We start from the raw sequence: 15,942 nt of genomic DNA, 5'->3' as shown, positions 1-15,942 counted from the left end.
AGTTGTATTTAGTGGACAGCATGTGTTGATTTGTGTATGTCATAAGGCAGGAAATATGATTGCCATTGCCACCACAGTGGCTTGTATTGATGCTTACAATTCAACTATAAGCCATACATGTAACATATATAGTACATGTATGACAGGTAAATTATAAGCAAGGATTTGAACCCTTGTGGTTGCAAACCGAAATTTATTATTTTAATGATTACATCAAGATGAAATATAGCAACAAGCCATTGAGTTATGTATGGTTTGGAAGTGCAATTTGTGAAACTACTGGAGGTAATTAAGGTTCAATTAAACTTTATGAAATTTTTAGCTGAATACAATGTTAACTGTCACTGCCTGAATCTCGAATGGCACTTCTGGACGTTTAAACCCAGTTTGTTGATGAATTTGAAGAACACGTTGAGTTTATGTCTTCTCCAAAACATATTACTTGTATCTTCACACTGAACAAATACCATTTATTTCATACCTCTTACATGATTTGTAACCGATTTTCAGACATCATAAAAACCTTTCAGATGGATTGGTACTTGGTCCGTATAAAGAGGAGGAATTGATTCATTCTCATGGTCTAAATGTGGCTGTTTTCAGGGAGAAATCACAATATTGAGATAGTCAAGGCGAACGTTTTTATTATCCTTGCTGTGGGTAAAATCGTTAACATCAAGCTTCAGATACGCTTTTAATCACTCTTACATGGTTATGCTATTTTATTATGTTTCAGGGGCAAAGCTAGTAGCAAGCCAGTGAAAAGTCTGGAGCAGAGGGAGGCAGAGTATGCTGAAGCCAGAAAAAGAATTCTTGGAGAAGATTATGTGGCTGATCCAACACCTGTCAATGACAGTAATACTGGTGCCTTCAATTCCGAAGACAGGTAGTTGATAGTCATCAATAATCTTTTATATATATATATATATATATATATATATATATATATATATATATATATATATATATATATATACATACATATATATATATATATATATATATATATATATATATATATATATATATATATATATATATATATATATATATATACAGAGAGGGGGGGGTGTTTGGGCAGACTGACCTGCAGACATTTTTTTTTGTGGCAATCCAACACATGTGAATGATACTGACAAACTGATGTTTTCGTTGTAATTTAGTCCACCAAAGCAAAATAGTATTTTATCAGTACAATTTCACAGAGGCACCATGATACATGTATATTGTTGCTACATATTATTAACAACCATGGTACACATCCTATAAGAATAAACTTGATTATAAAGTTCATTTTGAGAGCAAATGAATCACATAAATAATGAGGGATGATGAGGTGTTACAGGTTGTAAGAAACAATTTTTTTTAGTATGACACAAATAGTAAATACCTTTTATCATATATACTTGTTTACAGGTCAAATCAAACTGCAAAAAACAAAAGATCCTTAACTGTCCTGCTTAATGCACCTGCATATCCAGGATTATCTTGTTTGTTTTACTGTTTTAACAAACTGTACAGACCCAGATCGGCCTGCTCATTATGCGACAGCAGATCTGGATCTGTGCAGTTTGTAGTTGGACTCGACCTATTAGCAAGTATATATGGTATATACTGCTTTACTAATTCACTTCACGCTGGGCAGATACGGGGCAAATGAATCTCGTTTTCAGAGTTAAATTCTCTTTTAAAGATACAGGGTCTTGGATGCTGGAGGTTGCGGGTTCAAACCCCGGCCAGGTCATACCAGAGACTTATAAAAATAGTACTAACAGCTGCCTCACTAGGCACTCAGCATTAAGAGGTTACTGTTAGGTCTGGTTGGCCTGGTTTCCATATGATGGGTGGGACATGATGCTACATGTCTGCAGCATGATGCCCCAGTGCTCGATGTCACTATAAACTGCCACACTGCAGACAGCTTATCAATATAACTGATTTTTTTTATAAAGCTAAGTTAAAAATCCAAATCACAATCAAAAAGATCCAGGGAAGCAATGACATTTGATTTTATGTTTCTTTTTTTATCTTCCAATATCTATCACCAGATTGATTAATAACAATATTTGATACATCAAAAGAGGGGTCTTTGTGTTTTAGTTAAATTTTAAATTGATGGTCATACTCTAAATTTATAATTTTCTTTAATCTTCATACAAAAAGCATGTAGAAACAAATGCATATCTTCAGCATCATGCACAAACTGGTTTTCTACAGTTGATACCTATATAGTCTTGTTTGCATCATTGTCCCTTTAAGACTGCTCTAGTGGCCTAAGTGGTTAGAGTGGCCACTTTGGATGTGGGAGGTTGGTGATTTTAACCCTGGCTGAGTCATACCAAAGAATGGTACTTGCAGCTGCCTCATTTGCCTCTTGGTATTATGAGGTTAGTGTTGGGACTGGTCAGCCTGGTGTCAGGATAATTTGACTGGATGTGATACAATGCTACATGCCTGCTGCATGGTGCCCCATTGCTAGATATCACTGTAAACTGCAACACTGCAGACATCATAGTGATATGACTGGAAAATTGTTAAAGCTACATTAAAAATCCAGATCACACACATTGTCCCTTTTGAATATACTACACACTGATAAGCAGTATTCCCACTGCCATCAAATTGATCCTAATCCAATATTTAATCCTAATATAGTGTTTAATCCTAATCCAATATTTAATCCTAATCCAATATTTAATCCTAATACTGTATTTAATCCTAATCCAATATTTAATCCTAATCCAATATTTTATTGATTGCAAGTAATGAGTCAAGTACAACAAAAATGTATCATATTTACCAGAGCAGCAAAATTACTGGTACAAGTTGACATGTTCAGATACCACTTAGAAAATTACCCAGAATTGTTTTCAGTTTTTTTCATGGATTTTTTCTGAAAAATACAGAGTGATATGTATGAAAAATTACACATTTAAATAATTATTTGATAACTAGATTATGTATGAAAAATAAAAGAGTACGAAAAATACATGAAATACGGTCATACAATATACCTATTTGGTACAGTTCTAACAATTTGTGTAGTAATGTCAAGAAATTTCTATTTGTGACTTTCTTTTCTGTCCTGGAAGTATGGCAAGTGTTGCTATCACTAGTGCAATGATACTCTACATGGAAATCTTTTTGTGGAATAGCATTTGGACTAATGAATGAATCCCACTCTGGTTGGTAAATGCGGGAGTTTTCATTGCAATCACATTATTATATTTGATTCAACTGGGGTGGATCATGGATGTTTGACAAAGTTTGAAGAAACCAGTTAGACATAACACATTTCAGGTTTATGTGGGCTTTTGCAGTAGTTTTTGGTTTTGTGTGGCCAGTGATGTGTATTGTTATGAATCTGGAGCTAAAGCAGTGACCTCTGTCGCATGGGTGAGAATAGAGCAATCTTAGCATGCTTCTCTTTTATAAAGTGTTTCTTAATGAGACATCATGGTCAGTCAACCTTCTTTAGCTTCTATCTTTGACAAGATTGTCATTACTGTTACAGAGACAGGATTTGAATCCGTGGGTTCATTGGATACCACCTAGGTCATCAGACTCAGTTCAAAGCAGTACAGTCTCCTCCCAGGATTTGGTTAACAACTTTCACTGGATTCGTGTGCAAGAAAAACTATTTTTGTTTCTCATTTCCTACATATCGATGTTACCTGTCACATAACATTTGATTTTAATACCTTTTATTTTAGGGGAGTTGTTTATCATTCTAAAACGGACTCGACCATATTTCCCTCAAAGGCTTCCTGTGGTAGAGGTTGAATAATTATGTATTTCCGCCTCCTGTTACATATTCTTTTTAATGTTTATGTGATTGGGTAATGTATTCGATGGAGAAAATAAATTTTGTAATGAAATTTGTTTTGTGATAATGCATTCATGTTCTTGCTCAGGTTTATGTTAAATTATGTCTTGTATATGTTTGGTCAGGGGAGGTAATTTAGCAGTTTCTTCCCATCATCTGTATGCTATATTGACTTGAAAAAATAATTGATTTTCCTTCCAGGAGGGCTTAATTCAAGCGGTAGCAGAGTTTATTTCCTCATGTTAATGACCTTAAATTTTCATTTCCAGAAAACAACCAACCCAATCCTGATAATGGGCAACTTTTCTTGAGTACAACACATTTTAGACTATGAATGGGTAATATATATGGTGGTGATTTGGTTTTTAAAATTCTGATTCTTTTCATGCATAAGCTGGGGTATCTTATTTGATAAATAGCAACTGAAGTTTAAGACTTGTGTCTCTATTGCAGACCTATCCGACTTGTCCAACAAGTTGAAGAGCTAAAGAAAACAAATACAAACACTGCCATCCAGATTCTACGCGAGCCAAAGGGGCCAGATGGATCAAAGGGTTTCTGCCAGAACAGATAGCAGCGGGGAGCAATTGCTAGGAAACAAGTTCTTCAGAGCCCGGTGTTCTATTACTTTACAGTTCTCTTGATTTCAACTACAGTGAAACCTGTCTGTAATAACATTCAAGGAATTGCGGGGGAAAAAATGTTGTACTCTTTGGATAAATGTCCACATAGAGATTGACTATGAAAGAGAAATTAAGAAAAGGGTCTACAAATGTCCTTTACAGCAGGTTTCCTGTATACAGAAGTCTCTTTTAAGACAAGTATCACTGTATTATCAAGCTTCACTGGGATTCCCAAATTACTGGTTTCCACTGGTACCTTGTATCACTAGTGGTTTCCGTTGTTACCTTGTGTCACTTGATTTCAAGATCATGTGGGATATGATTCTCAATCACTGCTGCCATACTTTGTGACTTGTATGATTCTGTTGAAATAATTTCGAGTTCAACATTAAATACAATACACACAGAGTGTAATGACCAGCCACCCCTCATGTTTGTGTAGTGGGCACTGATTGGCATGCAAGTAATTCCCAGTTGTTACAGGTGGCGTCGGGCTTATGCTTCACTGTGCAATATAATGCTAGAATGTGATTTTTATAAATAAAAATAAGGGGAAAAGCATTGTGTTAGATTACCTCCCCTTGTCACATCTAGGTGGCCTCCCCATTACAATGTCCATCTCCACCTGTTAATATTCCTTTAAAGATGGAGTAATATTCAAATGATACTCAGAATCGGCTCTGAAGCCCGATTTGTGCCTTTGATTCTTAGTGAGTTGGACCATATGGCATCACCTGGTGAAAACATGTCAGTCATACAGCCACTACAACAACACAAGGGTAGAATGGTTAATACACTTTGTGTGTATTATAATTCATGTGATAGCTTTTGTATGTGTTATGACTGAATTAGGGTAACGCTGAGGAAACAAGATAATTAAAGCGATCAAATAAATTGTTGTAAAAAAACTAATGGTAAAATTTTTCTTGAGTTTGTGCATAATATATGCCAGAAATTATGTAAAGTTACTAATGGATTTTTAGTTGATCAAGATCTTAATATAAATGTTATTTTAAAAAAAATACTGCTGGAGTTAGAAAAAAATTGTTATACAGCCCATGCCCAAGCAACAGTTAGCTATGGGAAAGATGTCTGACCTGTTTGCTGGGTAGTGTAAATGGCTGCTCTGAATGCATTAACAGTGGCATACTGGACACATGAAAAGTATTGTAAACAGATTCATATGGGTTGAATCTTAGAAACCTCTGTTATATCAGAAATCTTATGAAACATGTGGTTAAGTAATTTGCCTCGTTTAGGGAGCCATGGTGGTTCAGTGGTTTGTATGCTAGACCCATCATCAGTGGGTTGCAGGTTCAAATCCTGTCAAGACCAACCTGGGTCAGGTGGACAAGGCATGTTCTTTGATTTGCCTTGGCATTAAATAGTTGTGGTGATTACTGTCAGTCAGTCAGTTTATTAAGACTTTTTGATTATATGTGGTTCAGTTTGTCTGACTTTATGAACATGGTACATGTATTTTAATACCATGAGTTTTGCAGGCATTAATTTTTTTTAGAACAGTGTAAATTCATAGCATATATTTTACCCAAATTACATGTATTGAAACATTCTTGATTGTTTAAAGAGTTTAAAGACCAGTGAGAAACAGTAAAACAACGATAACTTAGATATGTACTCTTTCTAAGACGTATCACTTTTGTCAATCGATAACTTTATCAATTTGAATGACTCTCCAAGTCCTGAAATAAATTTCTCCTTGTCAGGAGCCTTTCGTTATTCAGAGTAACTAAAACTATAGAATAAATGTTGAGTCTACGTATCTTTAGTGATAATACATGTAGAAAGAATTTTAAAGAATGATTTGTTTTGGTGCTGCCTGCTAGTTACATCTGTTAGAGATTGCTTTTTAAAATATATTGATTCTGATGCTTAGATGCAGGCATTTTTTTCTGCCATTATGTATAGACCTTGCTTTTTTAAACTCTTTTGCATCAAATACTCTTTCTTTTCATTGCTGCAGTTTTTGTTTGATTAGGAATAAACAGAAAGCTGGTATCATAGCAATTTACATTATCAATCGTTTTGTTACACTATGTTAGGTACTTCACTATTGATTTGAAATAACCATTGCTGTAATGTTTTGTATGCCAGAATAAATTATAGTTTTTGATTGTGTTTGAAGTACATTGATTTTATTAAATTCCCATGCATTGCAAAAAGATGTGGGTGTCTAATAAATTTAAAAATTATGGATTACGGTTTTCTCATTATAAACAGGGTGGGGTGGGATGGTAGAAAACATTATGTATGGTCAGTGGGAGCTATTCTAGACTGTTTCATGCTGACCAATCCAATTGCCACTTAATAAATATTATTCCATACAGTATTATTCATAGATTTTGTTACCTGCACATGCACATTTGTGTGTGTGTGTGTGTGTGTATATATATGTGTGTATATATATAGACACTCATACATACACTATATTTTTGTAGCTTATTCAGTTAAGTATTTTTTTTTGTTGAATCATTTCCATTATGTCGATAAAATATGTTCTGAGTAACTTGGTTATACAAGAATTATTTTTGGAAAATATATACATGTATGTACAATCTTTGTAAGTGCTGAAACATGAGCAGAATGTGAGGGAAATATAGCTGCACAGTTAGTGTATAATGACCACATAGATTTGTTGCATGCCATATAGATACTGTACTGTTCTATTTAGAATCATAAAACATGGCGAGGGGATGCATTTTGATGAGCACTACATGTTCCCTGCAGAAGTAGGTTATTGTGGCCAATAGTTTATACTTTACTGACAAATTCATTTCCACACACAAAATCTTGAATTGTCTACATTCACAAAACTTTATGTATGGTTTGTACATGGGGAAGGAAGATCCCTATCAGGTCAGGTTAGAATGGTCAAAGTTAATGCTTACTGAGAGAATAAAGTGATTTATACACAATAATATCAGTTGTCCACCATCTACAATTACTAAACTTTCTGGATTGCTTGCACTTGGGTATGAAAGAATCTTATTGATTTGGGGTTCAAAGGTCAGGGTGACTGTGACGGAAAGAAGATAAATGATTTATATAGAATAACTTCAGTTCTCCATTTACAGTTAGAATGCTTGATGCGATTTGCACTTGAGATAAGGGAGAACTCAATTTCTTTATGGGCCAAAGGTGAAGGTCACTTTAACTGAAACAAAATACATGGTTTCCACACGGTAACTTGGGTTCTCTTTCCAACATGATCAGTGCCTGAGAAATAAAAGAAGACAAAAGTGAGTGTAATATGATCACTCACAATCTTTGTAAATATATTGAGGTTGCTCAGTATGTTTACACTCAATCTGTGTAAATATTTTATCAAAATATGATCACACGCTGTGCAAATACTGTTTCAAGTATGAACATTCACTCCAACATTCTGTAAGACATTGTATCCAGATATGATCAGTCTCGTTCAGTGTAGACATTGTATCAAATGTGATAACTTTCTCTCACAATCAGTGTAAACAGTGTATCAAAGATGATAACTCCCTGACATTCATTGTAAACAGTGTATCAAATAGCTCTTATTCTGTGTAATTTTTTCAACAAATTTTCTTTTTCCTTTGGCATCTTGATTTTCGTTCCACTCAAGGTGGCAGGTCTGAATGGATCTGCTGGCATGTTGTGTAATAACAGGTCTGACTCTGTACTGTTCATAGTTGGATATTGTTTACAGTATTTCTCCCATGATAAGTGCCAGCCTAATAAATATATCCTTAGTAAATATTTGCCTTCCCCCCTTGTTTTGTTTTAAATTGAGTAATGGACACATCATCAAACATAGACTTGTCCTAGAATAAATACGTGAAAAACTACATTGACAGGCCAGAAATGTTATGTAAAACTAATTTTGTATAGATTATTGTCTTTATTAAGGAATAATTGACTACATTTAATGAATAAATATGCTTTACATGTGTGATATTAAAATAATCATGAATTATCAGGGCATATTTTTCAGATAAATTAATCATCCATTTTATTTTTACATGACCCTTTTAATAACGTTGCCATGACAGTCTTTTAATGCAATTTTGTAATTATAATGTTAAAGTTGAATGTTTCTTTTGAATGTTTGTAGCAACATTATTACAGTATTCATAGTTTCTAGACCCTCAGAAAATACATTGTCATATGTAAGGGCAAGATTTCTAATGAAAAAAGTGTTTCTTATGACATTTTTTAAGGAAGAAATAGTAAACTAATTAGAAAAAAAGAGAAGAATTTATCAGTGTGTCATCATTTGTTCAAAATAATACTGGGACTCTGTTTTAGATCATAGATACTTCCTTGGTGAAAGTTATGGAAGCTCTTATTTGATGATTGATTTGCAGAAAGAGATTTATGAGTCAAGTTCTGGGAAACACAATCACACACAGACGGCATATTATCTTGTACAATATACTGTTTATTTTTGTGATTCCTCATATTTAATGCACTAAGCTTCTTGGAATAAGTATAGCATATCCTTGTCCAGATACTTTTATTCATGGAAAAAGGATAGCATATCCATGTTTATTTACTTGTAATCATGAATTAAGGATAGCATATCCTTGTTCATTTACTTGTATTCATGGAATAAGTATAGCATATCCTTGTCCGTATACATTTATTCATGGAATAAGCATATTATATCCTTGTTCATTTACTTGTATTCATGGAATAAGCATACTATATCCTTGTCCATTTACTTGTAATCATGGAATAAGCATAGCATATCCTTGTTCATTTACTTGTTTTCTTGGAATAAGCATAGCATATCCTTGTCCATTTACTTGTAATCATGGATTAAGGATAGCATATCCGTGTCCATTTACTTGTAATCATGGATTAAGGATAGCATATCTTTGTTCCTTTACTTTTATTTATGGAATAAGCATAGCATATCCTCATTCATTTACATGTATTTATGGAATAAGCCTACCATATCTTCGTCCATTTACTTGTATTCATATAATAAGGATAGCATATCATTTTTCATTTGCTTTTATTTATGGAATAAGTATAGCATATCCTCGTTCATTTACTTGTATTTATGGAATAAGCCTACCATATCTTTGTCCATTTGCTTGTATTCATGAAATAAGGATAGCATATCCTTGTCCATTTTACTTGTATTCTTGGAATAAACATGGCATATCCTTGTCCATTTAGTTATATCCTTACATTAGTAGTATGAGATAGGTCTAGTATTTAGTTTTCTTTTGGAGAGAGACTTTCAGTTCCCTGTATAATACTTTGTTAGGTTTACATATTGGTTACAATCAAATTGTTTACATTTATGAAGAAAACTTTTGGAATAGAGCTTATGTTCCTAATAGGTGTAGCCAATATAGTCAATGGCTAATTTTCATGATTATTAACTAATGGATCTCTGTGACCATGACCTTTCTCAAGGTATGTGAACTTAAAAAACTAAACTTTGTGTGAAGAAACGATTAATTTTCTTATTGGACATACCATCACCTTGACATGTAACCTTAGAATCTGTTTATTTCGTAATTAAATTACAAGCCATCCACAAAGCCAGGTGCAGGACCTTAAGATGCAAAACCCATTCTTCACTGAATCATGGAGGACTTGACACTTGAATTCTAAAATCAATATAACATTACCTTAAGTGCAAGCCCATCACAATCTTTGGTCAACCTGTATGGTCTAAAACTAAAGTTGTGATATAAAATGCGTCTTGTTTCTGTTGTAGTGACCTTCACCTTTTTTGCCCTAAAATTATGAAGAATCTTTCTTACCTAAGATGTAAGTTGTCCACAGACTTGGCAGATAAGTCATTGAGACCTGAAACTTATGTGTACATTTTTTGCCATTTTTCAGCTAGACTTTTATCCCACAAATCAGCATGGTTACATTTTTAAAACATTTACCTTTATTTGACACCACATGGCCACTGGTGTGCTGATGTGCCATACTACATAGATATACATCCTTACTCCAAATGCAAAAACAACCAAAAGATTAATCTATGTCTGGCATGTAGAACTAAAGCTATTTTGTAAATACCACTTTTTTGTCACCTTGACCTTTGACCCAACAATTGATAGTCTTCTTCCTTACCCTATGTGGAAGTCATCCACAAAATTTGCCCCTGGTCTGTGATATAATTTACTGTAAAATTGGAACAAATTCATTGATTCTGTTATGTCATCATTTTAACCATTGGATACCCTTCTGTTTATTACTGTATGGAAGGAAAATTGGTTTAGTTTATAGAGAACCTAGTCACAGCTTATGAATGTACCACAGATAAAGTGCATTGTAAGTATCTGGTATGGACCAACACCAATTCATTAGGAAAATTAATGGTAAGATGTCTGATGACTCCAAATCCTTATATACAAGGTCAGTTACAAACCTTGTGGCAGTTTTATCCATCTATATTTGTACATCATTTTGCTCAATTCTTGTGTGGAGGCAGAGTCGAGAAAAGCCTAGTAACTTATGACAAATTAATATCATTCTTAACATCAAGGCATATAGACCTTTTCTTTCTTTAAATGAACTGGATTGGCATCCCAGGTTTCCTTATGACACACTTTAACCAAAAATAAAAATGCAAGAAATTTGTCAGTGTGGTATATATTTTCACTAAAAAGTATCTCTTCTCATGACATAGTCTGCCATTGTAGTCGTAGAGTAGATCTGGCTTGGCTTTGTAGCATATATTGGCTTTTGTAAAGATATTTTTGGTTTAACCATTTAACGTCTTTTCCACTGTAAACTTAAAAAAAAGTAATGGCACAGTGATTGAAAATGTTGAAAGGGGCTATTGATAAATTTACACCAAAACAAATATAATAAATTTCCACCAAAACAATTATCGCAATAAATTTCCACAAAAGCAAATATCCTGGTTATTAAATAGCATTATTCTCAGTTGATTAGGCCTAGAGCCAGTGTATCATAGTGGATGTATACATGTTTCTCAACTCAAATTGGTAGTAGAAAATAATTGGAGTATATATTCATTTTCATTAACTTATATAAAATGGTCTGTTTATATATCATTGTAAAGATAATACATTTGACTTCCTTAAATGTTCAAGCATGCCTTACAAACAATCTGCGTTTTGCTTATTCGTATGTGTGAAGCATGTATTGGAGATAGAACTGTGATTATAAAGATTTTTTATGTATGATTGTATAACTGGCCTTTAAAAATCTTTGAATTTTGACTTTTTTCCTTTTCTTGACAAATCTTTGAATGTTAATAAAAAGAACCCTCATGAAGTTTGCAAAAAATCTGGATTTAATAATAGAGAAATGCAAAGCTTTCTTTATAAGTTGTCTCTTTTAGCTCACTTGGCAGTAAGGGTTATGGTCCTTAATCCATTATGCATTGTTCATCATTAGTTTATAAACTTAGATAACCACATTAAACTTTTAGGCTATTACAGCAGTTTTTCATTTGTTTTTATTTAGACATTTGTTAACATTTAGGACTTGTAGCATGATTATGCTGAAACAACTTATGTTAGACAGATGATATTTGATGTGCATGCTTTATATTTATTTCTTGATGGTCTTGATACAATTTTCATAAAATCGTAGCATATTTTAAAAAAATTTAATTTTTGGGGTCTTTGGACTTGTTAGTCTGCATACTTGGAATGGTTCAGTGTGCATACTCTGCAGTAGGAGCATACATGTTTTACAAAAGTACAGATCTAAACCAGTCTCAGTTTCATGTACTGATATTAATGATCCTCACTTCCAGTGTAGTTTGAAATATTTAAGCAGCACTGAACTTAGACACGTTTACAAATGTAGATATTTCCTTAGATCAAGCCTTTCCTTTGTCCCCTTTGCCTGTAGTGGGGGCGTGTTGATTTTGTCAGGTCTTTCTGTCTGCCTGTCCATAGATGCTTGTTAGCAAGTTTGTTTAAAAAAACACTCCAAATAAACCAATGAAATTTTGCTTGCTTGCTTGTACTATATGTATATAATCTGATTAGATTTTCAGGTTGTTGCGGCGATTTGTCAATTTTTCATGTGTTTATTAACTTTTGGAACTCTTGATAAAAACCATGTTAGCCTGATTAAGTAAAAACCTTTTGATGTAGACAAATGAAATTTGGTTAGCTTATTTGTATTTATATGTAGATGGCATAATTAAAGTTTGAAACCATTATTGCAACCTTTTCGTCATTCATACTTTTTATACAACTATTTAGACATAGACGTTTAGATAATTGTTAATCAAAAACCACTTGAGATGGACAAATAAAATTTATGTGCTTAATTATATACATAAACAGATGACCTGATTAGATTCTCCAGCTAGTAATTCAAGTTTTATCTTCCTTCATCTGTCCATTTATTTCAAAATTTTTATTCAATTTCGTGTTTTGTCGGTTTAACACCATTTTTCAGCACATGATAGGCTATACATGGTGGCTAGTATATTTGGTGGAGGAATAACCCGGATAGAACCACCAACTCATGGGAGCTACCGGCAAGCTTTCTCACATAATTGTTTTTGGCAGAAACAAGGCTTGAACCCGTGAGGATAGTGGTGATATGTTAGTAAGTAAAAGCTAGTGCCTTAGACCTCTCTGCCACAATGATTGCACACAAAAAACCCACTTAAGGGCAGTTGTATTTAAATGTATATAGTAACTAGGGAAGGCAGATTTGTATAAATATATGCTAGGCTGCTGTCATTATGCAGTGATTACTCGAAGAGTTCTTAAGAAAACAAAATTCTAAATTGCATCTGCAGATGACTACTCCAAACTGAAAGTGCCTTGCCAGGGTCACTAGGATGTTGTCTTGGAACAGTCCTAATTAAATATGGCTAGCGTAATTATATGCCTGTGTAGGTGGCCTAATTTGATTTTTAGGTCATTAAAGCAATTTTGCTATTTTTTTCTTCTTTAAAGACAGTTTCTTAACTTTTTGGATTTGGACTTCTGTGATAAAAACCTTGCTAGCACAATAGAGTGAAAACCACACAAGGTAGAAAAATGAAATTGAATAGGCATATCTGTATTCACATGTAAATGAGCTTAATAAATGTTAAGGCCAATATTCCAACATAATAAATTTGCATAAATTTTAGAACATTATGCTTTGTAGTGGGGTGATGGGAACATGTTTTGCAAACATAAATTTATTAAAATTAGGAATCCTTTAAAATTCATTGATGAAAAAGTTGTTGTAGGCCTTAGAACAATGTTAAGTGAACAATTACCATTTGGATCAGCTTTTACATTTAGCTATGTCGTAAAGAAAGTTTCCCAGAAAAATGTGCTTCAGTTATCAATGCAGTATAAAGTGAATGTAGCTTTCAACATGTTGAAGTAAAAGATTGTATAATAAATATTTCTAATGCTCATCACTGTACAGAATTGTGTGTGTGATCAGTGATATTGTCTTTCCAGTAATCCTTATATCATATATGTAAACGCAACTTGTGTCAACTAAGGAAATTTAAAATGGGGGAAAATGTGTGTTCTGTTTATTGGAATATACTATTTTTATATATGCTGTTACTTTGGAATGTATGATAACATATATTTATTGCATTCAAATGGAAATAAAATCACTTGTGCAAGTGATATTTCTGAATTAATCTGTATCTGCTTGTAAGTTGGGTACAACTTTAAACTGCACAGACCCAGATGTGCCATTGCAGAATGCAATGTCAGATCTTTGTCTGTGCAGTTTGTTAGAAGTAATCAGTAAAAACAAAAGAACATGGACACTGATATACTGGCATGTTATGTTGCAGCAGATCTTGGTATATGTTGTTGGCAGTTGGACTTTTAAGTGAGCATATATGGTTAACTGTACAAAAAAAGAAGAAAATTAGAGCTTCCTGATTTTCTTCATGTACTTGATCTGTACATTGGAAATTGTATTAAATGAAAAGACATTAATGGTATTAAAAATACTTGAAAATACAACTTTTGGTTACTCTTATATACATGCAGCATTATTGGAGCTTTGTATCGAACAATATGACAATGAGAAAAAAATGACAAACTTTTAATGGGCTATTTTTGTCCTCAAATTTCACGTTTTGAGATTGAGATTGGTCAGATTTTCTTTATGAATATGGACTAATGTATTTTCAGAAAAGTTTTAGTGTTGAATTGGTGCGAAGTAATGCTAGAATGCCAGATTTGTTTGATATTGATTTTCCAAACAGTTGATGAAAACCATTAATACCAGTACATAGTCCTTTGCTTTTGCCATTTTACAGTAAATTCAACACAAAAATCTTGATTGCAAATTACAAGTCCATCTGTAATGGAGATTGGAACCACCTTTTATTAAATACCCATGATCAGGTGAGGTAATTTTTGAAGGTTAGTTATTATTTATTATTACCTTGTATATCTTACAATACACTGTACAAAACATAGGGACTGATTCCATACTGATAGTAAATTTTCAGTCGTGTACAATACAGCAGAAATCAAAGAAAATCATTTTTAGAACTGAATGTGCATTAGAATGATACTATTGAGTTTTGTATTGACTGTGATACATAGGGATGATAGATAAGATAAATCAGAACACAGCAAAGTCAGGAATTATTTGCTTAGTGATGATTGTTCTTATGAGTGGCATTATACTACATGTTGGCTTTTATTTCTTTTTCCTTGGTTTTACTATTGCATGTTAGAAATTGCATGTTGGGAAATTCAAGTAATTAAAAAACGAAACCTTCAGCTCTTGAATTCACTGCTTGGTAAATTTTGCCAAATAAAAAAAATAAGTTCAAACTTACATCCCCTTATTTGACCACTCGCTTGGAAAGTCAGCATTTTAATATTTATCATATAGAAAGTTTGCATCTTTATCAGAGGACATCTGACTAAGATTATCTAGAAACTTGAATTGCTTGTTTAGGAAGGAAGTGAGCAAACAGACAAGCAGCTGTGCAATATGTAATTGCATACAGATGATAATGTCACCCACAATATGGTATACATTTTATAGGGCTGAATTAATAATTATTTTCAGATGGTTAAAATAAAACCATAGTTTGAAATGCGTAGGATGGTTCTCCTGCATAATTGTTTGTTTAGCATCAGAACAATACCATGTTCTTTACATGTATGTCAACATTTGTTTCATGTTTGCTTTATCATAAACATACAAGTTGTATTGCAAGAAAACGTCCCTTTAGACATATAATTGGCATTTTGTCCATTTCCAAAATAACAATCTTTCCTGAATATAATAAAGTTTAACTTGAATATTTACTACCAGAGATAAAATATCTTTAATACATAATGTCACAACATTAGGATGTTAGCAGTAATTTGTTATTTTCTTCAACAAAGTGTTGTTCAAAGGGATGTTTTCTTGTGTCATGGATCATTTATGTTAAAACGTGCTGTAAAAATGTCTTGTTGAATTAAAAGTTGATAATAGCACAGAGTTGTGTTATGTTTTAACCTGTATATATTATGTGTGTGTGTTATTGGTTAATAT

At 33.1% G+C, this 15,942-nt stretch overlaps 1 protein-coding gene across 2 annotated transcripts in view; it reads left to right on the top strand.

Annotated features, from left to right (window-relative positions):
- LOC149771126 (SUZ RNA-binding domain-containing-like) overlaps positions 1 to 15,882 on the top strand; it is a 46,908-nt gene extending 31,026 nt beyond the window's left edge. For both annotated transcript variants that reach the window (XM_089948840.1, XM_089948841.1), the window contains exons 4-5: positions 737 to 886; positions 4,280 to 15,882. In XM_089948840.1, coding sequence (XP_089804966.1) covers positions 737 to 886; positions 4,280 to 4,400 — 271 coding nt within the window. In that variant the 3' untranslated portion in view covers positions 4,401 to 15,882. The remainder of the gene's footprint in view (positions 1 to 736; positions 887 to 4,279) is intronic.
- Positions 15,883 to 15,942: the final 60 nt, after the last annotated feature.

Source organism: Sinohyriopsis cumingii, unplaced genomic scaffold (assembly GCF_028554795.1).
Source record: "Sinohyriopsis cumingii isolate HCF-2022 unplaced genomic scaffold, ASM2855479v2 utg002115l, whole genome shotgun sequence".
NCBI lineage: Eukaryota > Metazoa > Mollusca > Bivalvia > Unionida > Unionidae > Sinohyriopsis > Sinohyriopsis cumingii.
The sequence above is the reverse complement of the archived record's forward strand: the minus strand, read 5'-3'. Positions and strand labels throughout refer to the sequence as shown.